Source organism: Barbus barbus (genome assembly GCF_936440315.1).
Source record: "Barbus barbus genome assembly, chromosome: 15".
Lineage (NCBI taxonomy): Eukaryota > Metazoa > Chordata > Actinopteri > Cypriniformes > Cyprinidae > Barbus > Barbus barbus.
This window is the reverse complement of record NC_136743.1, coordinates 9,539,881-9,564,389: the sequence shown is the minus strand read 5'-3', so window position 1 is coordinate 9,564,389 and position 24,509 is coordinate 9,539,881. Positions and strand designations below refer to the sequence as shown.

At 38.5% G+C, this 24,509-nt stretch overlaps 1 protein-coding gene across 1 annotated transcript in view; it reads left to right on the top strand.

Moving 5' to 3' along the window:
• The window catches only part of LOC306880786 (calsyntenin-2-like), a 222,906-nt gene that overhangs the window by 139,994 nt on the left and 58,403 nt on the right, over positions 1–24,509 (top strand). The window contains exons 3-4 of the mRNA XM_079434551.1: positions 15,611–15,806; positions 21,251–21,459. Coding sequence (XP_079290677.1) covers positions 15,611–15,806; positions 21,251–21,459 — 405 coding nt within the window. The remainder of the gene's footprint in view (positions 1–15,610; positions 15,807–21,250; positions 21,460–24,509) is intronic.

The window sequence follows — 24,509 nt, the reverse complement described above, 5'->3', positions numbered from 1 at the left end:
AGTGATTAATATGCACAGGAACATAATAATTCTCCTTTTGTGTTGCAATAAACACAAAGTCCTCTTAACATAACAAATTAATTGTGCAATTAAACAAGGTGCAGATTAGGCCTTGACATTCTGGATTGAATAGCATTGGCGTGCACATTACTAGTGGAGTGTTATTTTTTTGGTCATTCAATAATTATGCTGTACATTTGTAGAGCCTGGATCAAAACTATTGTAATACACTGCCAACGTGTTCACACATTCTCTAATTAATCATCCGTTTATTTAGATGGACTGTAATTGTGGACCATTGCACTGAAAAAACAAATGTTATCCCATCACCAGGACATCTGGTTGTTTAATGAATGTAACTTCCTCTTCATTTTCTGTAATTGTGTCAAAATTCTACCCAGTGGTGGTGACTTATTTCTCACGGGCTGTATATCAGCCCGACTGGGAACGGAGGAGAAATTATGTTGTTAATGATTTTGTAACTGTCAGGGTTTTGTTGTGGGCAGATTTGCTAAGTGGAAACGGAAACAGTGGTCACGCTGTTGCCAGTATGTCTCTTAGGTGAGGCTCTTCTCTTCCTGTGGGACACTGGGCTACCATCTGCTTCCAGCTAAGAACTTCATCCTCTGTTAAATTCTTAATAACAGGCCAATTTAAAATATACAGCCATTCAGCACTGGGTGTTTCAAATGTAAAATCAAATTAATCACTTTTAATAGACTTTTAATAGAGGTAAGGGTGTACCATAACCGTATGAATCACAAAATAGTTATTTTAAAAACAGTTAAACATTCTAGTAACTTAAATGCTCATTCTTCTTCTTATTATTTATTTATTTATTATTTATTTATTTTTGAAGTTACTATGTCTGTATATACTCTAACTTAATTATTATTAGATAGATAGATTTTTTTTTTTTTTTTTTTTTTTCTTAAAGTATTTTGGAATTTGGACACCAATTAAATTCTTCTTTATTGGTGTTTATTTGCTTCTTAAACGATGATCTTTATGTAATTCTTAAGTGGAGGTCACACTAGACTGTAAGCATATAACATTTATTTTGAACCTCATTACGTATAATATGAGCAACAATATGTGATGTCCCATTCCAGAGCTTAATTTTTTTAATAGATTAACTATTTATTATCTACTATCATCTTGTTATGCAAATTACAGGTCAGAGGTTACCAAATGTGATGTTTTGCAAGTCGTGAAAAAGTCTAATTTGACCACTGCTTTAGAAATCATAATTTTGTAATTAACTCCTACCTGCTCATAAACGGTGATTTGTGTGTGATTTAATATTCATAACACAATCCAGTTCATTAAGGGACTCAAAGCTTTGTGTCAGTTGACCTTGCATTTATGACCTCTGATGGGTGAAACAATGATACTTTACAAGACGCTGTAAAATGGAGAGAACGATGTGTGTGTTGGGTGTTGTAAGACCAACAACCGTAGGCCATAATTAGACAGCAAAATCCATCATGAAAAATGGCTCCACGGCTATTGTTTCATTTTAATTGCTACAGCGCTTTGAATTGTTCTATTAAGTGCGGACCCTGGCACGATGGAAATAACGGTTTAATCAGGGGCCATTTCCACCTCATCAAGAGAAATAAACCATTGGCAGCGGTCCAGTGTTGTAGTCCCAGACTTTCATTGCTCAAGGGTTTTCTGAGTGTGTACATGTGAAAATTGAAGAGAGAGAGATAAAGGGGGGAGATACAGAGAGGGATGAGTAGCTGATCTCTAAGGTGGTATCTGCTGTCTGATTTACAGGTACATCTAAAAAAAAATTGAATATCGTGATAAAGGTCAATATTTTTTGTCACTCATTTCAGAAAGTGAAACCCATATATTATATAGATTCATTACATATAGAGTGAAATATTTCAAGCCTTTTATTTCTTGAAATTTTGGTTGCTTTGATAGCGGCCTTCAGGTCATCTGCATTGTTGGGTCTGGTGTCTCTCATCTTCCTCTTGATAATATCCCATAGATTCTCTAACGGGTTCAGGTCAGGCGAGTTTGCTGGCCAATCAAGCACAGTAACACCATGGTCATTAAACCAGCTTTTGGTACCTTTTGGCAGTGTGGGCAGGTGCCAAGTCCTGCTGGAAAATGAAATCAACATCTCCATAAAGCTTGTCAGCAGAAGGAAGCATGAAGTGCTCTACAATTTCCTGGTAGATGCCTGCGTTGACTGTGGACTTCAGAAAACACAGTGGACCAACAGCAGCAGATGACATGGCAGCCCAAATCATCACTGACTGTGGAAACTTTACACTGGACTTCAAGCTACATGGATTCTGTGCCTCTCCACTCTTCCTCCAGACTCTGGGACCTTGATTTCCAAATGAAAGGCAAAATGTACTTTCATCTGAAAAGAGGACTTTGGACTCTGAGCAACATTCCAGTTCTTTTTCTCCACAGCCCAGGTAAGATGCTTCTGACGTTGTCTAGCCCTTTTCCTGAAGACGTCTGAGCGTGATGACTCTTGATGCTCTGACTCCAGCTTTAGTCCACTCCTTGTGAAGCTCTCCCAAGTGTTTGTAGTAGTAGTAGTAGTAGTAGTAGTAGTAGCCCTTTATTGTCACAAGTCACAAGTACCATCGAAATTAGCCATCAATCGTTTGAATCAGCTTTACTTGACAGTATTCTCAAGCTTGCGGTCATCCGTGTGCTCGTGCAACTTTTCCTACCCAAATTCTTCCTTCCAGTCAACTTTGCATTTAATATGCTTTGATACAGCACTCTGTAAACAGCCACACCTTTCAGTAATGACCCTCTGTGACTTACCCTCTTTGTGGAGGGCGTCAATGTTCGTCTTCTGGATCATTGCCAAGTCAGCAATCTTCCCCATTATTGTGGTTTCAAAGAACAAGAGATACCCGGAATTTATACTGTAGAGATGGTCATTAATTGAAACTCAAATGTAAATATTCCAATATTTTGAGATACTGATTTTTGATTTTCATGAGCTGTAAGCTCTAATCATCAAAATTAAAACAAAAAAACTTTTGAAATGTTTTACTTTACATGTAATGAATCTAAAATATGAAAGTTTCACTTTTTGTAATAAGTTACAAGAAAAAAACTTTTTCACGATATTCTAATATAATATGTTTTAGTTTTTTACAACCAAACGGCCAGCGGCAGACAGTGAGATGAGCATAGGCTATGTTTGATCAATTTATCCTTCTCAAATCAACATGACTTGCCTAAAATAAAATCTATAGACATAAAACACCATGCATTTCACAATATTAATTTAAACATTTAGCCTAGATAAATGTGTGCTATTAAACGCATTTCCAAGCATTTGTGCGGATGGTGGATGGTGGTAGCTAAGATGCACTTTGCAGGACATGAAGGCGTCAGCGCAATCACTTGCATTTTTTTTTTAATAACAGTGGAAATACGCCATAATTTTTGCTCATGAAGGTGAGAGTAATACATCATTCAAAACTGCAAAGGGTCTACTTTTATATATGTGCACTCACAATATTAACAAAATGTTATGCTTTTGTAATTTTAAAAAGAAAACAAACAGGATGCGCTTTCTGCCATCTCTGTCTTAAGCCGGAGCACTTCACAAAAATGAACTCCGCGAATACTTGGTGAGCAACTTTGTTCAAAAACCTTTGAGTAAATTAATGACAGTGTTTTATTTTATTTTATTTTTAATGTGAATGATCTGAATTATATGGCTTTTATAATTTATAATATGCTTTTTTTTATAATGTTTGAATGGATCATAGCTGTTCAATATTTCACAAATGAAAGGCCTGGGTAGTTCAGCTGGCAGTTGAGAGTGATTTCCAAACCAAAAGTGCAAACCAAATGGAAGGCCACCTTTTTGAAGTGTTCGCTTTGAATTAATTTATCGTGGGTATTTAAGCGTCTTTAATTTCGAAATCATGCTGCTGTGGTGACTGTAGCTTTGTTAGTTGTACATATGTTTGCACTAAAACGTAGACCAAAAATAATTTACATCCAGAACTGTGGGAGAGGGAGAGCTCTTACATGCATATGCTATGAGATAATATGTTTGGTGGTTTTTAAAGGGGACCTATTATGCTCCTTTTTACAAGATCTAAAATAAGTCTCTGATATCCCCAGTGTGTGTATGTGAAGTTTTTGCTCAAAATACATGACAGATCATTTTTTATAGCTTGTTTAAATTGCCACTTTTAGGGTATAAGCCAAATCGCGCTGTATTTGAGTATGTTGCTTTAATGCAAATGAGCTGGTGCTCCTGGAGAAGAGGGCGGAGCTTCATGAGCTCAAGCTCTGGCATTAGCAGTGCTAGCCTTTGCAAATAAACATTTCACTATTAGTACAAGCCTGTTATCTTTACAGAAAACATACTCTGTTTAAAAGTCAGCCATCTGATACTGTGCATAATAAACTCGCTTTTGTGAATTACACAGAGAGGGAGCACAGTGCGATAAAAATAACAACATGGTGCATGGCATGCTATCACAAACTTTATGAGTCCCACTCGTGATTATGAGCTCAACAAACTGAAGCGATTGACTCACATTGCTTTCATATGCAACTTTTAACTACCACATTCCTATTCACGATCATTCATGGGCAGCACCAGTGAAAACAGGCAGATACGATAGTAGCTTTAGCATCATTAACCTTACAGAGTGCCAAGAAGCTCTTTCAGAAGGGCAATTTGGAAAACAAACGCGTGATACTTACTATGTCTGGAGCTGACGTTCACTCACGAAGCGTTGGTATTGATCCCTACACGTATTTGGGACTTCATCGTTTTTTTTCCAGGACATTTCCTTAGACAATGAATCTTAACCACAGTGTCCTCAGTGATTCTTGCATAATAGGTCCCCTTTAAACCATGTTTTAGCAAGTTTGCATCTCTGATTTGGTGCCATACTGTACCACTGGAACCGTAAGAGGGCTAGATGGCGATATCTCGCTCCGCGACTAGATACAAAACACAAATTACACCTGTGAGGGTTGCATTAGCTTGCACAAAGCAAGCCATGTGCAAATACAATTGTAATTAATAGCGTGAAAGTAGAGCATTATTAATTTAGTATCAAAGATCAGGGATGATGGTGAGTCTGAGCTCAGAAGGAGGTCAGCTTTGAAGCAGTGGCACCATTTGAATGAGGTTCAGCTGAACGGAAAATCTGAGTTTGTTCCATTGCTCTTGGGAAAGGATGGTTTCTGTACAGATATGGGAAAGCTATCAGAAGTTGCTAGTTCGAGGTTTGAAAATGGATAGTGGACAGTTGGAAATCATTCACTAACATGTGACCAAATCTGTGATTCTCAACATGTTCTGAACCTTCAGAATCTCCCATGATGCTCACTGGCAACTCTATATAATTTCCAAACTTGATAGAGCTCCAAATATGAGCTTCTAATCAAGGAATTAAAAGGGATGGTTTTATCAAGAAGGAAAATTCTGTCATCATTTACATGTCCTTCCAAACCTGACTTACTTTCTTCTGTAGAGCACAGAATGAATGGACATCTGTTGGTGAAATGTATTCTAACTTTAACTGCTCATTTTCATTTTCTAAGTGTACACAAATTTTTGAAAAGTAATGCACAATATATTCATACCATATCAGATACTTGCAGATAATAGTTATTTTTATAGATATTTAATTATTTAGACAAAATACCACAGCATTTTTAAAAGCCTTTTATTGGTCATAACATGTATAGTAAATAATTATTGGGTTATCGGTGATGGCCAGAATTTTAATATTACTTTATCCCTATATATTTAAGCAACTTTAACAGTAAAATTGTGGCAGCCACTATGATTTTACTGTTGTAAAGTTATATTTACTTTTCATCAAACCCACCCACATGCTTTTCTGTTCGGCTGTAATGTGTGATTTATTTTGTTGCATCTTATAGGTGTGCACACAAATTGCTTGTTTCTGGAATCTTAACACGTCATGTCTAGTTAGAACACAGTGTTAAAGTGACTTATGCCATTGTACTGTATTCACCCAAATAGATATTCCTTAAATGATCTACTTTTTTTTTTTCCTCATAAGACATACGTTTTTGAAACAATGAGAGAAAGAAGGTTTTGAAATGATACTGGCTACTAGTAAAGTGTCATGATCCATATCTGAAGGTTAATAAGTGTCAATAAGCACAAATCTGGATGTTCTAAAATAAAATATGATTGTCTTTTAAAAGAGTAAATTAGAATATGATGTCTATAGCCTTTATTATTACGATGAAAAGCTGGTGGACATATTAAACGTACAATGTTTGTGTAGGATGTCCACTGTCTGATCTCCAAAACTTGGATCAATTTAGTGGCCAGTAGTTAAAGAACATCCATGTCCATGTTTTTTAATAACTGAATAAAAAAAAACACATGCATAGAAATGGATTAAATCCCAAATGTTTTCCATGGGTTTTAGCAGAGTGCACAGGGCATGAAGAGACAGTTGTGTTTTGGCTAAGATGAGGTTGACTGGTTGGAATAGACTTGTTTTATTGGCTGGCAGGACTCTCGCAACTCTTGGCACACACACCGATGGCTGTTTGATCTTTCGAGTGGAACAGATTGTCAGTGTGTTGTCACTGGGAAAGATACTGTCTAGGGAAGCGAGAATGGACAATGTAACTGTTTTGAATAGACTCGCCCACTCCAAAATAAAGACACAAAGGTAAACATGAGTCACTAAAGCAGAACATGTTTGTGATTATTGTTCAAATGGGGTTTTGCTGTTTTTACACTCAGAATTTGACTTCCATTGCACAGCTTAACTGTTTATGTGCATCTCTAAGCAGCTTTTTTGAGTTTAGTCTTAACATTTTTTTCAAAGAGATTAATTGATACTGCAAGGAGACATTTATCATAGGGCTGTGTTAAGACAAGCATTTAGCGTAAACATCTGGACTAGAATGATATTGTAAAGTCAGCATATTCTGCATGCGAGGCTTACGTTCAGCCTTAATACAGTTAATAATGGCGCAAATCGGCTAGCATCCCATTTCCAATTACTTTGGAAAATAAGGAGGGGAATTCCCAACCAGTCATTACGTTTAAGTAAATGATGCTTTACCCAACATGATTATTTCCCCTTAGGGGTCAATAAAGTCCTATTTATGCCTCGTTCTCAACCCAGTTCAGTGCGAGGTAGTGTAGGGATGCGCAAACAGCAAAGTTTTATCACCTGTGGGAGTTAAACGCTAAATTCTAAAATTATTTAACTTACTTTTTAAGCCTGTGAGTGTTTCAGGCCTGTTGAGTTATTTAATTTTTCTTCAATAATGTCTGTTTAAAAAAAGACTTCAGACTTTCTTTTGTTGTTTCTAAGAAACTGAGACAAAAAAGAAACAAAGCAGACAGTATTTCTACTTACCTTATATCTAAATCTCAGATGTATGTGTTTGTGTATTTTATTTAGGCCTACACATTCAAAAGTTTGTGGTCAGTAAGATTTCTTTTTTTAACTAATAATTTTATTCCGCAAGGATGAATTCAGTTGATAGAAAATGTCAATAAAGCCTTTTAGATTTTTATAAAACATTTCTGTGTCCAATAAATACTGTTCTTTTGAAATGTCTATTCATCAGAGAATCCTGAAACAAATATACCATGGTTTTCACCAAAATATTAAGCAGTATGAAAGTGTTCAACATTGATAATATAAAGAAATGTTACTTGAGCACCAAATCAGCATATTGGATTGATATCTGGAGGATCATGTGACACTAAAGACTGGAGTAATGGCTGCTGAAAATGCAGCTTTGCTATGACAGGAATAAATTACATTTAAAAAAATACATTAAAATAGGAAACAGTTCATCTAAATTTAATAATCTTTCACAAAATTACAGTTTTTTTTTTTACTGTATTTTTGGTCAAATAAATAGTGAACACGAGAGATCTTATAAAAAAATCTTGCCAACCTCAAATTTAAATGCTCTGTAAGCACATTTTAACTGCTAACATAAGTATAACAAGCTAGCATAACAATATTTTTATGACAGCTTTTGCTGATATATATCAGTGTAGTACTTTAGCAGAGCAGTATAATAGTTTCACCCCAAGACTGAATACTCAAACACACTACAACTAGCACATGAAACATTTAAATTAGCCTTTAATTCGCCTGAAAACCCGAGTCCCAGTGTGAGTGTCAACTGCCGTTCCACCAACCCCAGAGTGCTTTAACCTGTGACCGTGGGCTGCCAGGAGGAATGCCAGTCAACTGCATGCTAGGAGGTTCACATGTGGCTGGCAAAGCAGAGAATGAAAGGTGGGGTTCAGTCCACATGGGCTGGGGCTTTACTTATTGAATAAATAAATGCAGAGAACTCAGGTCATCTGGAGTGGGAGGTGGAGAAGCAAACAAACCTGAATGCCCAAGGGAAGGCCAACAGCTCTATTTATAGTCTTTGCTCTCCTGCCTCCATTCTGTTCTTCACACACTGTAAATCAATGTGATAAGCACTCTGGACTCGGGGTGTACAGTACTTCTTTTGCTGATACACTCTACTTCTTTCAAACTCGCAGTCTCAACACCTCTCTCACTTTCTCTTGCTTTCTGAGGGATGAGAGATCAGTGTCACATTGACTTTATGTGCACCACACTTTACTGTTGACTGAATTGCTGGGAACTGGGCATTTTATGGATAGCTCTCAGAAAATGGAAAATTCTGTCCTTTTGGACACCAGTGTCCCTTTTCAGAAAGTCTTCCTTTGTGTTCTTTTGATTATAGAACTGCATCAAGCTTCTGAATTTGGAATTCTATATTATTCATAATTGTGTATGTCCATTTATGCAATGTATGTATTAAATATAATGTATAACTAAATGACCCTGCTTAATTTAAATGTTATTAATTCTTCTATAAAATCATCTTCAAAGATGTTCATTATTATTATTCAGAATTTATAAGTAATTGTTATTAGTAGTATTATTGGTTCAATGAATTTTCTGTCACATTTGTACAATTCTGTACAATTTTATTATGCATGTGTAACAGTCTACTTCAGTTTTTGGTAGTATTGCAGACATAGTATCTTAATTTAATCAGTGTTATTTGTACATTATTTCCCTGTGCAATTTTTAGAGGACGTATAATTTTGTCAATATTTCAATAATAATACTGCAAATTGTCTCTCCAGTTACATTTATGTGAGCATATGTTTGGAAGTAATTATGAATCATTCCAAATGAATCAAATTGGATCATTGCATGAACGCTGATGAGCATTAATGCATTCCCACCAGGCTTTTTAAATGTCACAGTCTGCTTCACCAACTAGACAAGCACCAAACCAGCACTAAGTAAAGATTCGATCCTATATAACTTAACATAATCAATGAGTGTGAAACTTGTCCTTGGTTGGGGAGAACCAGGTCTGATTGATTCTGTGACCCCTCTATAAGCTATAATGAAAGCAAGGGCAGCATTGGCAATTAGACATTGTATTTCCTAAGAACCTTGCAGAAATCCCAAGGAATCTGTATTATCCATTCAGTGCCTCTCTGAGCTTTCAGTGATCTAGAGGCTGAGCAACAAAGGGTTGTTTTACTTGTTTTCGAAAGCACAGTTTGCTATGTGAATTATAATGGAGGAACTTTGAGATCAATTAAGATAATTAAATGCCTTCATTCCCAAAGCTTCGGGAAAATCATTCTGAATTTTCTTCATATCACTCTGTGTTTTGTTCTCTTGATTATTAAGGCAGGAGTAAAAAATGACCACAGCGAGCCAAAGGGTTATTAGCCAAAGGGTCAAACAGATGACTTTGCTATCGCCAAGAATGCAATAAGGTATTCTTTTATCGTAATGAAAAAAGCCTTTAGGAGTGCACTGAATCCTCCAGTGTTGCTTTAGAAATGACACCTTTGGGATTCGTAGTGTGTCGTAAACATTAGACCAATACTTTACACCAAGACATTTCTTGTCAAAGATTCATTTTGCCAGGCCATTTCATTGGCTACTTTTCTCCCTCTGAATGTCAAATGCAAGCACTCCTCCCAAATGTTCAGCCATATGCGCTCTCTGACATGACCTTTGCTGGAGCTTACAGTATACTGTATGAATTGGACTGAACAGTAAATGTGACAAAGGCATTTTCGCTATGTCCTTTTCTTTAGAATCAAGGTTTACGGCCAGAGATACAGGGCCCAAAATGTGTTTGGATATTTAAGTCACAATTAAAACTGAATAAATGTCTTAAAGTTGCATTACTGTGGAATAAAAATAGCACAAGCACAGTTTTTCGTGTGTGAACATGAAAGGAACTACATATATTGGTTAAAATGTACCAAATTACCTGTAGGTTAAAATTGATTGAAAAACTGAGCTTTCTCATTTGTTTGCAGATGCCGCTCGGTTTGTTGGACTTTTTATCTAATGCAATGAATTCTGAAATGTGACTTAATGTGATTTAGTTGTGCAAAAGTATTTTTTGGGGCCACTGAATAAAGCATGCTGAAGTAATTAGCTATACACTACAGTCAAAAGTTTGGAGTCTGCAATATTTTTTATGTTTTTGAAAGAAGTCTCATATACTCACCACATATACTCACCACTGCATTTATTTGCCAAAAAGCTGTAAAAACAGTACACACACTGTGTGTGTGTGTGTGTGTGTGTTTGTGGTTTATGAGGACACAAATTTGTATAATGACATGGGTAATGACAGGGGTATTACAATATGAAGGTGGTTTATGAGGACACTGCCTATGTCCCCGTAATTCAAAAGGCTTAAAAAACATACTAAATGGTGTTTTTTTGAAAATCTAAAAATGCACAAAGTCTCCTGTGAGGGCTAAGTTTAGGTGTAGGGTTGGTGTAGGGCAATTAGCACACAGTTTGTTCAGTATAAAAACCATTATGCCTATGGAGAGTCCCCATAAACCACAAAAACCAACGTGTGTGTGTGTGTGTGTGTGTCAATGGATTTCGATCAAAGCAGCTCATGTGCCATAAATCAATGTTAAACTACATGGATATGCCAGCACTAAAAATGACTAATGATTTGATGTGCACTGGTCCATCCTCGGGCTCTCTTCACACACTTAATAGGACCATTACCCCATCTAGACACAGATATATGCACACTTAGGGCTTGGAGAGAGATGAGAGGCGGACGGCGATGGAGAGGAGTGAAGGAGGGAAGAGTGGCTCTCAACAAGACCTCATCCACCCACTGCATGGCTGGCATTATTGAGCGAGCATGTATGTCTGTGTGTGAGTTTAATAGAAAGACAGGACAGAGAATGAAAGGGGTGGGGGTGGGAGAAAGAAAGTCATTAGCAAAGAATGTAATCCAGAGAGTAATTAAAGAAAGGGAACATGGGGCTGGCCAAGTGTATCTCCGAAGGGTCGGATGAATCAAGGCTTTCCCTGGTGATGGTTTGTGTGAACAGGGTTTTAATCAACCCCAACCCATATCAGCTCACGCTAAAACTAAATGAAAATATTTTAAATGAAAGCTAAGTAATGACAAATGACAGTATGTTGGGAAAGTACAAGTGCTTCTGTACGCTTGAAAATGGATCTAGTTGTGCCTAAACATGAGGTTTTAGTCACAGAATGAGAGTTTCCCATAATTTTTTTTTAACATCGTTTAGTGGAGAACTGATATAGATGGGATAATATTGAGTCACTCTGTTATTACCAAATAAACCCACACAAAGTGATAAGGACCTTGACACAAAACTGCTGAGTGCTGTTGTATCATTCTGAAGGAGTTTGTTTTGCAATATTGACTGTTTTTCTGTAGATTATTATATGACTATTTGAAATATAAAGTAAATAAATCAATAGTTATGAATCATTGATTTAAGTAGATTTTTTTAATATCCTAAAAGAAATGGATCATAGAGATGTAAATGAAAGTATAATTACTAAATATTTGAAATTTATTATTTATAATAAATATTATATTACAAATATATATTTAATTTATCCTGAAAAAGGCATCACGGTTTTCACAATTTATTTTCTCCACACTGATAATAATAAGAAATGATTTCTGAAGGATCATGTGACACAGAAGACTCAATAATGTAATTGTCACAATCACAAAAGAGGATTCAGTAGCGAATGTGGAATATAACAATTTATTTGTGAGAGTCCAAGCAAGACATATAGCAAGAGTCAAATGAACCCTGTGCAGAATCACAGTCACTCTTGGCAGCGCAGGGACGCAATTGGCAGCTATGTATCTCCCAGGAGAATAAAGAATCCTCCATTTTCTCGTAACCAAAGATGAAGAGAGGGAACAGGGAACTCGAACACAACCAGTCCAGGAACACAGCGGGAGCACCGAACGATCTGACAACACAGGACAGAAAATAGGTCTTAAATAGCAGAGCTGATCAGCAACAGCTGGCACTGATCAGCCCGTCAGCAGCAATTACAGACACGCCTGCACACACACACACACACACACACACACAGCGAGAATGATTCAGTGAACCCATAAACCGTGACAGTAATGCCATTTTTATCTGGCTCCTATGTTTATGTTCAGTTATTTAACTTAAATGGCAATGAAAAGAGCCTATTCATTGTCATTAAAGTGAAATTGCTGAACCTACACTTAGGAGCCTGATCAAAAATGTTCAGTTTAGAAGAAAATTTCTATCATCTTCTGTATGCACTGACAATGATTTGAATCAAGAAAGTGAGTGGAATATATTCATTATGAGAGCTTTGAGAATTGTCATGCGAGGCATTGACCATGTAGAGGAAGATTAACAGTTTAATTTTAAGAAAGTGTGTAGAAATGCAGTACAATGCTGGGACTAGCAATGGGAGTGCCAACAGTGAAGCTCACATTTACCTCCTGGATACTGCATCAAGCATGAACACCTGCTAGCAACCAACAGCGCAGCGACCTGGCAACCTTCAGCAATTAAATTTCTGCGTGCCAAAATTGTCCTGCGTTTCTTGATGTTGAGCATTGTGCTAGTCTCGTTTGACCTTGAAGCTGATGAGCAAAGCTTTCAAATGTACTGTATATTGTGAGTAGATAATGTTTGAACAGATGCTTGGCTGGATTTGTCTGTTTTCACATGTGATCACTGTGGATATTGATCCGAACTGCTCAAAGGTGAAGATTTAGAAGTTGCCAGCAGTTCTGTCATGAAATATTAAAAAGCCAATTTGAGCTCTTAATTAAGATTGTGATTAGCCCTGACAGCGCGTTTACACAAATAATAATGGAAGTGTAATCAATCTTGATTTTTGACCTGATGACTTTTCTGTACTTCTACTTAAAGTTTTGTTTTCGTTGCCTCGATATGCCAAATAACATCTCCGAAACAGCAGGGAACTGCCGTCAGCTGTTGCATGACTCAACCATTATGATCTCCGATCTGTCTCTGGCTGGGTCCCATACAACACATCTAATTTGCGCTCCTTCCAAATATGAAACAGGAAAATGAATTGGTTTACAAGATGGAGGTCATCCAGGTCTCTGGAGTTTACCACTCATGCTCCTTGTAAACCACCCCACTACAAATGAATTTCTGCAGTAAGCAGTACAAATATTACATGGATGATTTCCTTCATTAGTCTCAAATTGGCTTACCCAGAACTCCCTTCTTTACACTCCCAGAGCTGATGTGAGGTGGTATTAAAAACATGGCACATCTGTCGGCCCGATGTAATACTTCCTTCAACACTTTCAAAGGGGAACTCCAAAGAGTTTAGGCTCTGCGGAGCTCGCCGCGTGATTACAGACCTCTGTGCTGGCGGAGCGTGAGGAGATGCTGCGGTTTTCAAGCTGTCATCTAGAGACATGATGGAAATTAGTTCACGGTTTCCATCCATCATTACCCTGTACATATACATCCGCATTGCCCGCACTTCCTATGCTGTATGGATTGACCCTTTTGCCCTTTCTCCAATTGAATCTGGAAAATGCATTTGCAGCAGCAGACGGAGTGGAAAATGGGTTTACCCATGACTCCCAAGCACTAAGTGGAATTTTACTTTTTTTCTTTAACCAGTGAATGTTTTTATTTTTTGTGTGCATTCATTGTGATGATTGTTATTATGTAATGTTCTTTCCCATTTGTGTTACAACTCATCTCATTTTGTCATTGAAAATGATCGCAGAACTCGTATCTGTATGTGCTGCCCACACATTATGTTGCCGCCGTCCTGCCCTATTGTGCTACACATTTAATTTGGATAAGGCATCATGGGGCTAATAGAAAGGGGAAATTTAAACGCCAAGTCTCAACAGGAACCGAGACTGCGGAGGGTAAATTGTTATTTCAGCTCTGATGGAGGAGAGAGATTTCGAGTGGAGAATCAGATCTGCTTAAAAAGAAGAAGAGGAAAAAAGAAAATAATGAAAAAAGAGATTGAGAGAGAATGGAATGGCGAGAGAAAGTTAGGCTTATCTGTCCGCAGCAGCAGGCTTGAGCACACAGCGTAACGGCATGTCGTTGTTGCTCCCAAGACCTGCGGGGTTTAAGTGATATCAGCTGTCTCAGGGTCAGAGTTCCGACGCTTTTTTTGTGGTCATTTTCCAAATCCCTAAAAGAGCCGGGATGGCCTGATAGAAGCACTGCCAAGAAAGGACCAGTGAACAGATTCAGTGGCAAGACAATGTCCTTTCTAGTGGTCTCCGAGTTATTGTGGCATCAACAGATTGTGTGTCAACTTTATCTGTGATTGTGTGGACGGAACTGCACTGTGTGTGACTACAATGTAGTCTCTAGAAGAAATTGTTTCCAAGGCTACTGCAAAACTCAAAGTGACGTGAAGACTGACACCTAGGAATTAAAAGACACAGTCTAACATCAATAATCAGCCCCTGTGTTAGCCTTGTTCTTACATCCTGAACCTTCAGCGAATTTCACAATTCAAATGTAAATGTATATTAGGATTAGCTACCCTTACAATAAATACCATAGGATTTACATAAAATATACCATAGACAACCATCACTTGCAAAAAACAAAGTAAAACAAAATACATTGATGGTATCAGATGGCAAGATCATGTTAATTCATTTATTTTATTCAAGTTCATTGTAGTTTTTTTTTTTTACCATAAAATACCATACCATAACACATACTACCATCTCATTAAAAAAAATATAATTTTATATTTCATGCCATGCCATACCATGCAATGTTTTTATTATTAGGTGAAATTGATTGCTTGCAATTAGTATGCCTTGGTAAAAAGACATCTTTTCACAATTCTTCTTCTTCATCTATAGTGCATACATATTTTATTGTAACAATTCCTTCTCAAGTGGGACGAGCCTCCTGAGAACGACAGCGAGGCTATCGATACACACAGTCACTACCTCATTCAAAACACTGTACTTGAGCACTGTGCTTTCTTGCACAATGTGATTCCAGCTCTGCAATGAGGCAATTACAAAAGCAGACAGTTATTCTTCCTCTCGCAGCATGGATAGATTCAGTTCTAAAAGTACACCGTGTCCTGTATATTACTGCTCCGGGGTTGGGGGCCTGCCCTGCTGGGTGAAAGTTATAGCAATGATAGCTTGTTGAGATGCAGGTGGAAAAAAGAAAGTACCGGTAATTTGTGTGTTTTCGCAGCCACTGATTCTGCCTCCTGTGTCTTGTTTCTTCCAGGAGAGATCTGTGCATTTAAGATTCATGGGCAGGAGGCCCCGTTTGAAGCTGAGGTGTTGAACAGGACATCTGGTGAAGGGGTGCTGAGGGCCCGGGGTCCCATAGACTGCGAGCAGCAGAAAGAGTACACCTTCATTATCCAGGCCTACGACTGTGGAGCCAGCCCTAGCGGAACTAACTGGAAAAAGAGTCACAAGTAAGTGGAGAGACCTTTTGTTGATCTGATGTGGTGTAGTTTATTTCAGCTGCTTCAAACTTAAGTCCACTGGTGGTCTGTGAAGGATCTGCAAATTGATTGACTGATTTTTTATTTAATTGATAAGAAGCACCAACATTTAATTTTACTAATTAAGAGATTTTAGGAAAGTGTTTTCTCACTCAAATTGCAATGCATTTCAAAATTTTTCTTGCAGTTTTTCTTAATTAGTTAATAGTTGGATTATTTAGATTAATTAGCTTAAAGTTGCAGTTCATAAAGTTAATTTCATTCAAAAAATCAGAGCAGTCAAGCTAAATTATGGATTGGTGACTTAAGACTTAAAAAATATGTGAAGTGACGTTTGTAAGAGAACTGTTGTGTGTGTGTCATGTGTTCCTGCCTCTTGTGCCCATATTTGGTTTGTTTCCTGTTCTCGTTTCATGTAATTAGTAGTTTATTCGTGTCCAGCCGTGTTCGTTAATTTACGTGTGTATTTATAGTCCTGTCTGTGTTGTGCCATTTTGTCTGGTCTACTCGTTACTCCCCGGTGTTCCTGTCAGTGTCTGCCTTGTCTTGCCCTGCCTGATGTCTAGTAAATATGTTATTTGAGTTTACATCCTCGTATGCGTGTTCCTTGTTCCTCCCTGCTGTGTGCACCGTGACAGAAGACCAGACCAGTACAGTAAGCGTCGTCCCTTCACCGCGTTTTGTTTTGTCCAGTTTTTCCAGTGTTTTGTTTGTTCCTGTGTTTTTTGTTTTACCCGCCGTTTGCGGGAGTCAAGCCCGCCGGATCGCCGCTGAGTCAAGCCCGCCGGATCGCCGCTGAGTCAAGCCCGCCGGATCGCCGCTGACTCAATGCCCGCCGGATCGCCGCTGACTCAATGCCCGCCGGATCGCCGCTGACTCAATGCCCGCCGGATCGCCGCTGACTCCAGCCCCCCGTTTCGCGGGAGATCACGCCGCCGTCCGCGGTTCACCGACCCCGCTGTTCGCGGGAGATCACGCCGCTGTTCGCGGCTCACCTAGCCCGCTGTTTCGCGGGGAAGGCCAACCCGCCGTCCGAGGTCACTCGGCCCGACACCGGTTGGGGCTGCCTCCAGCCCACCGGTCCCTGCCGTTGGGATGGTCAGCCGGCCAGCTGCCACCGTTGTTGTAGTGGCAGCCGGCTGCCGCCGTATTGACCAGTGACCGAGGTCTTTTTAACTTGTGTCTAGCCCCGGAGGGCTCCTAATACCCCCAACATCCCCAGGGAAATTTTTGGGGGGGGTAGTAGGGTTCCGGCTGTAGGGGCCGGGCCGAGAGGGGTCCGAGGCCAAGGCTCCGTAGACCATCTGCCTTGGCCTTCAGTGCTCCCTGCACCGCCATGGTCACCTGAGCCCCTGGCTCCACCATGGCCTCCTGGGCTCTCCTGGGTCTCCGCTGGTCTCGTCCAGCTCTCCTGGGTCTCCGCTGGTCTCGTCCAGCTCCGCTGTGTCTCTGCTGGTCTCGTCCAGCTCTCCTGTGTCTCCACTGGTCTCGTCCAGCTCTCCGTCTGTCTGTTCCGCTCTGGAGGTCCCTGTCCTGTGTTCCGGTCTGTGTCTGTCCTGAGAGGCCTCCAGAGCGCCCACCCCCCCTCCCCGATGGAACTGTTAAGGCTCGGGACGAGCCTTTCGGGAGGGGGGAGTAATGTAAGAGAACTGTTGTGTGTGTGTCATGTGTTCCTGCCTCTTGTGCCCATATTTGGTTTGTTTCCTGTTCTCGTTTCATGTAATTAGTAGTTTATTCGTGTCCAGCCGTGTTCGTTAATTTACGTGTGTATTTATAGTCCTGTCTGTGTTGTGCCATTTTGTCTGGTCTACTCGTTACTCCCCGGTGTTCCTGTCAGTGTCTGCCTTGTCTTGCCCTGCCTGATGTCTAGTAAATATGTTATTTGAGTTTACATCCTCGTATGCGTGTTCCTTGTTCCTCCCTGCTGTGTGCACCGTGACAATGTTATGTGATCCACAAATTTTGTTTTTCTCTAGAAGTGGTAGGTCACCTGGACAATTTTGGTCTAGTGGTTCAAGTATTGTACAATACAAGTAATTTTGTATAAAAGCTACAAGACTCTTCATAGAAGTTGCAATTTACAAGCAAGGGAAGCAATCATCTCTGTGATATGGACTGTGCAAGTTAAGGGACTGGTGTCCTGCTGTGCAAATGATCCATTTGTTTAATCATCTCATTATCAAAGTTAAAAGCAGAATGAAGCTTTGCCACATTTGTGGAAGCTTTTGAGGCAGACGAGCCATGAGGAAACCAACTGCTGTGCTGACAGCTCACCAGTCTTGTGTTTCATTTGGAGTAATTTTGAGGTTGCTAGACTTTATTTTTTATTTATTTTATTAATGTGATATTCCAAGGTACTTGTAAGCACTTTAACAAAATTGTGGAACACCTCACACCTTACATTACTGCAAAACTACTAAACTACTAAAATAAAAATTCAGTAGTGTACAATTTAGTCTTAAGGCTGGAATAGCTTACATCACGACTTTTAAATTTTGACATATTTTTAAAATGCATTTTCCCATGAAAGATGGTTACAAAGGTAAAACTAGACAGGACTATAAGACTTTCAAGTCGTTCTCAACACAACATACTCACACAGAGATGTGTGTCTTGTTGCTAGAAGACACATGGCAAATAAAAATAATGTTTGTTCTAAAATCAGCATATAACATTAAATGCAATCATATAATCTGCTCCTATCATACACTACACGATTTTCTGTGAATCCTGTCAACCCCGAGTGTTCAAAATTTGCAGACTGGCTCTGATTTTCAAGCAACTAATGTTGACTTGCCCAGACTATACAGATCGTCAGCAGAATTTGTAGTGTATTCTACCCTTTAGTTTATAAAACATATTTATATATTATGGAAAAAAAGTCTATAATTTTGCCAGACTGCTGTTTTCTTCCATATTTTGTTGAAAGGAATTAAATTGCTCCTTTAAGGTAATGAAGTGATTGTTTGCTAGCTGAAGTGTTGGTCTGAACGCTCACTTAAACTGACTGATTAGTGAGACAACAGAAACATTTCATCACAAATCAATACTAGCACAATCACTTAATTCACTGCTATGAGCTGATTAATCAGTTGATTAATTCATCGTTGGAGTTTTTTGTTAATTATAATTATTTTGTTTGTGCAGATCTATTTTATTATTATTATTATTATTATTATTATTATTTTAATCAGCCAGTATAGCTCTAGAACAGTTAAAGTTTTAACTATAAAGATTACTATAATGATACCAATATTGCATCCACACCAACGGACAATCATTTTCTGTTTGTTATGAGCGCAAGTTGCGATTATGTCACTTGCCGATGTATATGAAGTCTTTTTAACTTAATCAGTTGGAGAAAATCGTTCCAACTATGTCATTACCATTATAGCTGTGGTGTGGACTTTGCTATTCTCATGCAATTAGAATGATAACTAAACTTTATAGTTATAGTTATTATGGCTGGGGGAAAAAAAAAATATTGATTTCTTTATTTTAATCGATTCTCATTTTTACGAAACGATATTGATTCTTAAATCCCAGGAATCGATTAGTCTGTTTTCAGTTGAAGAACATTGAAGCGCACCTCCCATCCAATAAATACTGTAGCAATAAGCTTTGGGCTTTGTTACTTTTTCAAATTCTGTTAGTTTAATTACAATATTCAAATAAGAAATGCCATTTCGGCGCTGTTTAATATGTAGCGACAGACTGCTGTACCTCAGTTCAAGAGAATCGATATTGAATCAAATCAAATCGGATTCAGAATCAAAATGAATTGCAAGCATAATTGAATCAAATCATGAAATTTGTGTCAAAACCCAGCACTAACAGTTATTGCTATAGTTATCATCCTTGGTGTGAACCGTGGTGAAGTTTGTACTCCTCACCTCAAATCTCAAATCAGAGTGAAGTTCAGTGTACTATCCACAGCATTCTTTTGCTCTCTCCTTCCCCCATTCTTTTTTTCTCTCTGTCCCTGGCGGCACTCCGGCATATGAGTTGGCTACAGGCACACATACACACTCATATGCTTGCACACATTTGTACACACCCAGCCCTGGCTGGCCCTGCATTGATGACCCATCAAGATGTTTACAAAGTTGCCGGAAGCTCTGTACGTGCCCGACAATCTCTCTTACAATAGCAGCTTGCTGCAGCTGGAACACAGCTCTGATGAAGTACAGGAGAGAGCCGTGCTTCGGGCACCCACTGCTGTGTGTGTGTGTGAGAGAGAGAGAGAGAGAGAGATGAAGTGCTTTTGATTTCACAGCTTGGCTCTTTCTGATGAATGGCTCTTGACACTGCGATGGTGAGGGGTGTGTGCGAAGTTGCGAACGCGTGCACGCAAGAGAGATCACCGAGTACAGGATCTCAGCGGGATAATCTAAATGCAGGTCCCATTAACTTAATGTCTCAATTTAGGAAGATGTACGACAACACGTGAATTTATGTTTTTGTCAAAGAAGGTCACACCTGGTTTGACTGAACGGCAGACACTGAGCTGGACTTCTTTAAGATTTTATGTGCAGCTCTGTGTATCACAATGCATATTTCTCAGCTCTTTTTCAGGTTAGTTACCATACAAATGATTTGGAGTTGGAAAGGAGATTTAGATTTAAAAAGGCTATATGAATATGACTGCAATCTTAATTTCATGGGTGATGTGATCAGTTTCTTGGTATAACTGATAAATGAAATTTAAGTAAAAAAAAAAAAAAGATGTAAGTGTATGTACAGTATATAACTGCATTTGTGTAGTTTGACTCATTTCTCAAGTTAAACTAAACCTGCACCCTCAGATTTCAGATATTCATTTGTTTTTATTGTGAACTGTCAGGTATATTGCAGGCTAAAGCTTCACCTGTGTTTGTGTCAGTGTGCCGAACGCAGCTTGATAAACAACAGCTTAATGTTTGAGTAATTTTATTGTGATGAAACGTCAGGTAGGCAAACCAAGCCTGCTGCACCACACAGTAGTCTTTTTCATCAAGTAAACATATTAAAAATTCTTAAAATTAGATTAATTTAACCAGGACATTTTGCAGCCATTTTTGCAGTTGATTGATTGGTTGGTGTTTATGGATGTTTTCATCCATTTTCCACTTTTTTCTTTGGGAATTTCCCCAGACATGGTACAGGCTGTTTTTTCTTTCACGTGGTGCGCTAATAGATTTTTCATTAATGTAAATATTTAGTCAGTCCAGTCTCAGTACAGTGCTCAGAGATTAACTTCTTTCTGTCTTTATTAATTTTCTAACGTGTAAAGCTATTCACAATTCACTCACAGTTCAGAGGTGTTATATCTGTGTCTCTCAAGTCTATTAGCACCTCTGTTCTATAAAATTAACAACTCTTCTGTTCCTCACCCTGATTGGTTGTTCTCTGTCATCCCTCTGGTTCTGTTGCAGGGCGGTGGTTCATATCCAGGTGGATGATGTAAATGAGTTCTCCCCAGTGTTCAGGGAGCCATTATATCGTGCCTCTGTTACCGAGGGCAAAATCTCTGACAGCATACTGCAAGTTGAGGCCTGGGATCAGGACTGCTCTCCGCAGTACAGCCAGATCTGCAACTATGAGATCGTTACACAGGAGACACCTTTTGCTATTGATCGAAATGGTAAGTCTTCGATTCAGATAAGTACCATAAAGTGTGCATTCTGTCTCAGAATTAGTAGTGGTAGACTAAATAAACAAATACTTGAATTTTTATTTGCATTTAAGTAAACCTTTCAAAGAAATTGAGTATAAATGTAAACTTCATTAAATATATTATTTTAGTGAAGTTTGTTCACAAAAAATCCTCAGACACAGTTAAACAAAACTTTGGGGTCAGAATGTATGCATTAATATTATAATATTGTTTAAATACAACCTCTATGAGCATAAAAAACTTTCTACAAATTATTTTTTTTGCATTGTATAGAGTGAATGTTTGTCAAGTTCACTAATCATTATATGGTCATAATTCAACTACATTATTGCTTTATTTTTAGATTGAAATAAAACTACTTCTAGCTTTTTTATGTAAGGTAAATCATTTATTTTTAGACCTTCAAAGTAAATAGTAAAAAGTTAAATGTTTGATTTTGTTTTTTAACATGTTTTTGAGTTCGAGTACATGTATTTGTTTTCAGTATTGCTTGTTACGAAAACCCCCAAATATTACTTGAGTAACAATTCCTGATGTACTTTCCACCTCATTTCTGTTCTGGCTGGGCTGTCTTGCTTTCTACCTGTCTTTCTGACAGTTCTTTTTTTTTCATTGCATAAATCGTATGAAAGTGATAAAGACAAACAAATCATTTTCTCACTTCTGTACTTCACCTGTGATTTCTCACTTGGGTGAAGAGGATTGAATTTGATTTGTTTTAGCTTCCATTTTCTGTATTCATCATTCACGAGTGCAGAATTGATGTCTTATTTGGTTATCGTTGAATGCATGAGTGAATTAAACGGCTCATTGGCCATCTGGACGGTCAGCGCTCCAATCTTTGACACTTCCGGGCACATCTGAGACGTGCTGGAGGGACAGGAGCTCACGGATCACATTCGCCACGCTGCTGCAGATCAGACAACCGTCTCTCCGTTGTGGCTGTCTGCCTCCTTCTCATATTCTCTGGTGGGGTGTCAGCTGTCTCAAAGAGCTGCGGTCTCTTTCAGGGGCGCACGTTGAACTCAGAGCTCCTGTCTCTTTCACTTCCTCTTGCTGGTTTGGGCCCTATCTGCGTCTGCAGTGCGACTGGCATTGACATTGCTTGGTTAGTGCCAGGCGAGTGCTGAGTGATGCATGGGCCGCCCGAGTGGATTTTGTTCTGAGGGCTTTTGGCTCCATCATTTACTGTGGATCAGAGGGCAGAGTGAGTTATTAAATACAACAGGCCCACTGGCACGGTGTTCTCTGGTCCAGGGAGAGGAGGAGGAAGAGGAGGGAATGAAAGAGAATGAGATCAGGAGAAAGAAGTACAGAAAGAATGATAAATAGTTTGAGCATAGAAACATGCACTAATGATGTTAGGTAGGAGGGAGAACGGTTGGTTTGTGTTGGTGGCGGTACCACATGATTCGTTTTGAAACCTAAGGTAATTTACTAAAGAACTTCTGTGAGATTTCATTGTTTTTGTGCACCCGAGAACTATGAGCGGAAAATATTCCCAACATTGTTTCAGCCATAGAGACAGCACGAATGAAACGAGACACAAAGAGGCAATATTTGACACAGACATTTTATTTGATACTCTCTTCTGAATGGAATTTGTTGAGAGAAAAGGAGAGCAATAGATAAGAATAGGAAGAGAGACAGAAATAATAAAAACAGAAAAAGAGTGGGAATGTGAGAAATAAAAGATATATCAGGAGGTTTTAGATTGAATTTACAGCATCGGTAGTACTAAAATGCTGGAGGCCATTAAACGTGTGTTCATTGTTCTTTATGCTTTTATCTATAAGAACAGAATTTCAAACACATGCAGAGGCACATGCTTAAAGTTTCAATCAGAAGTGGCATGCCTATTCAAACTGAGGCACGCGCCCCCTCAGATGTTGAATGTAACTTTCAAAAAAAAAGTGTCTATGATAATTATGGTGCGTGATTTATTGTTGATAAAAGTGTGGAACGTTGTGGCAGAATTGACTGACTTGTCTAAATTGTCTAAGTCATTCAAGTCTAATTGTACATTCCGCATATTATTTGCTTTTAACTGAAAATTCCATTATCAACCCTCATGACTTTTTTACTGTGGAAGAAAAAGAAAACATTTTAAACTGTTTTTAAACAGTTAACAGTGAACATTAATAGGGTTCAAAATGTTAGACCCCATTAAATTTCACTGTATGGACAAAAGCATTGAGAGATTTTTGTTCCATAGAGGAAAAGTCATATAAGTTTATGATGAAATAAAGGGGAGTAAATGATAAGCTACTATGTTGAGCTGCAATTTTGCTTGGTTTATTAAAAACACAGGTATTAATACATTCATTCAATAAAAATGTCATTAATATATTAAAGGATGGGATAAGAAAACTAACTAGTCATTGCATGCCACTATTTTCTGCTTGATCCACCAAAGGGCTTTTCACACTATGCTTAAGCCCAGGTTATCATCATACTATCATCATACTAGAGCAGGGTTAGCACCACTTTTACCCCACATTGTTAACCCTATATTGTGGTGCCAATCTTGTACAGTGTGAAATGATGTGGTTTTGGAATGTTATGGCTAGATGCTTAGCAGCAAATTCATATTTATGTGCCTTGAAAGACACATTGTATAAACAGTCGTTTCAGCGTTTCAGAGGAAACATGTCAAATAGTGAGAGAAAATATGCATCAATTGGAGTAAAGAAGAGACCGTTTCATTTACAACTTTATAGTCCAAAATGTCTATTCAGGAAAAACTTGATACAGTCTGCAATATTTAATACAAAGCTGCAAAGCTAGAGCCATTATATAAACAGGTCGCATGCAGCATTCACGAAACAAAAAATTAGCAAATACAAATGTTAACCCAGGTTTTGGGCATGTACTGTGTGAAACTTCATCTTATGAATACCCAGGATTAATTGTTAACCCTGGGTAAATTATGAGCAGCATGAAACGTAGAGCAAACTAACCCAAGATTCTGCTAACCCAGGGTTTAGAATGACCCAGGGTTAATTATTTCAAATATA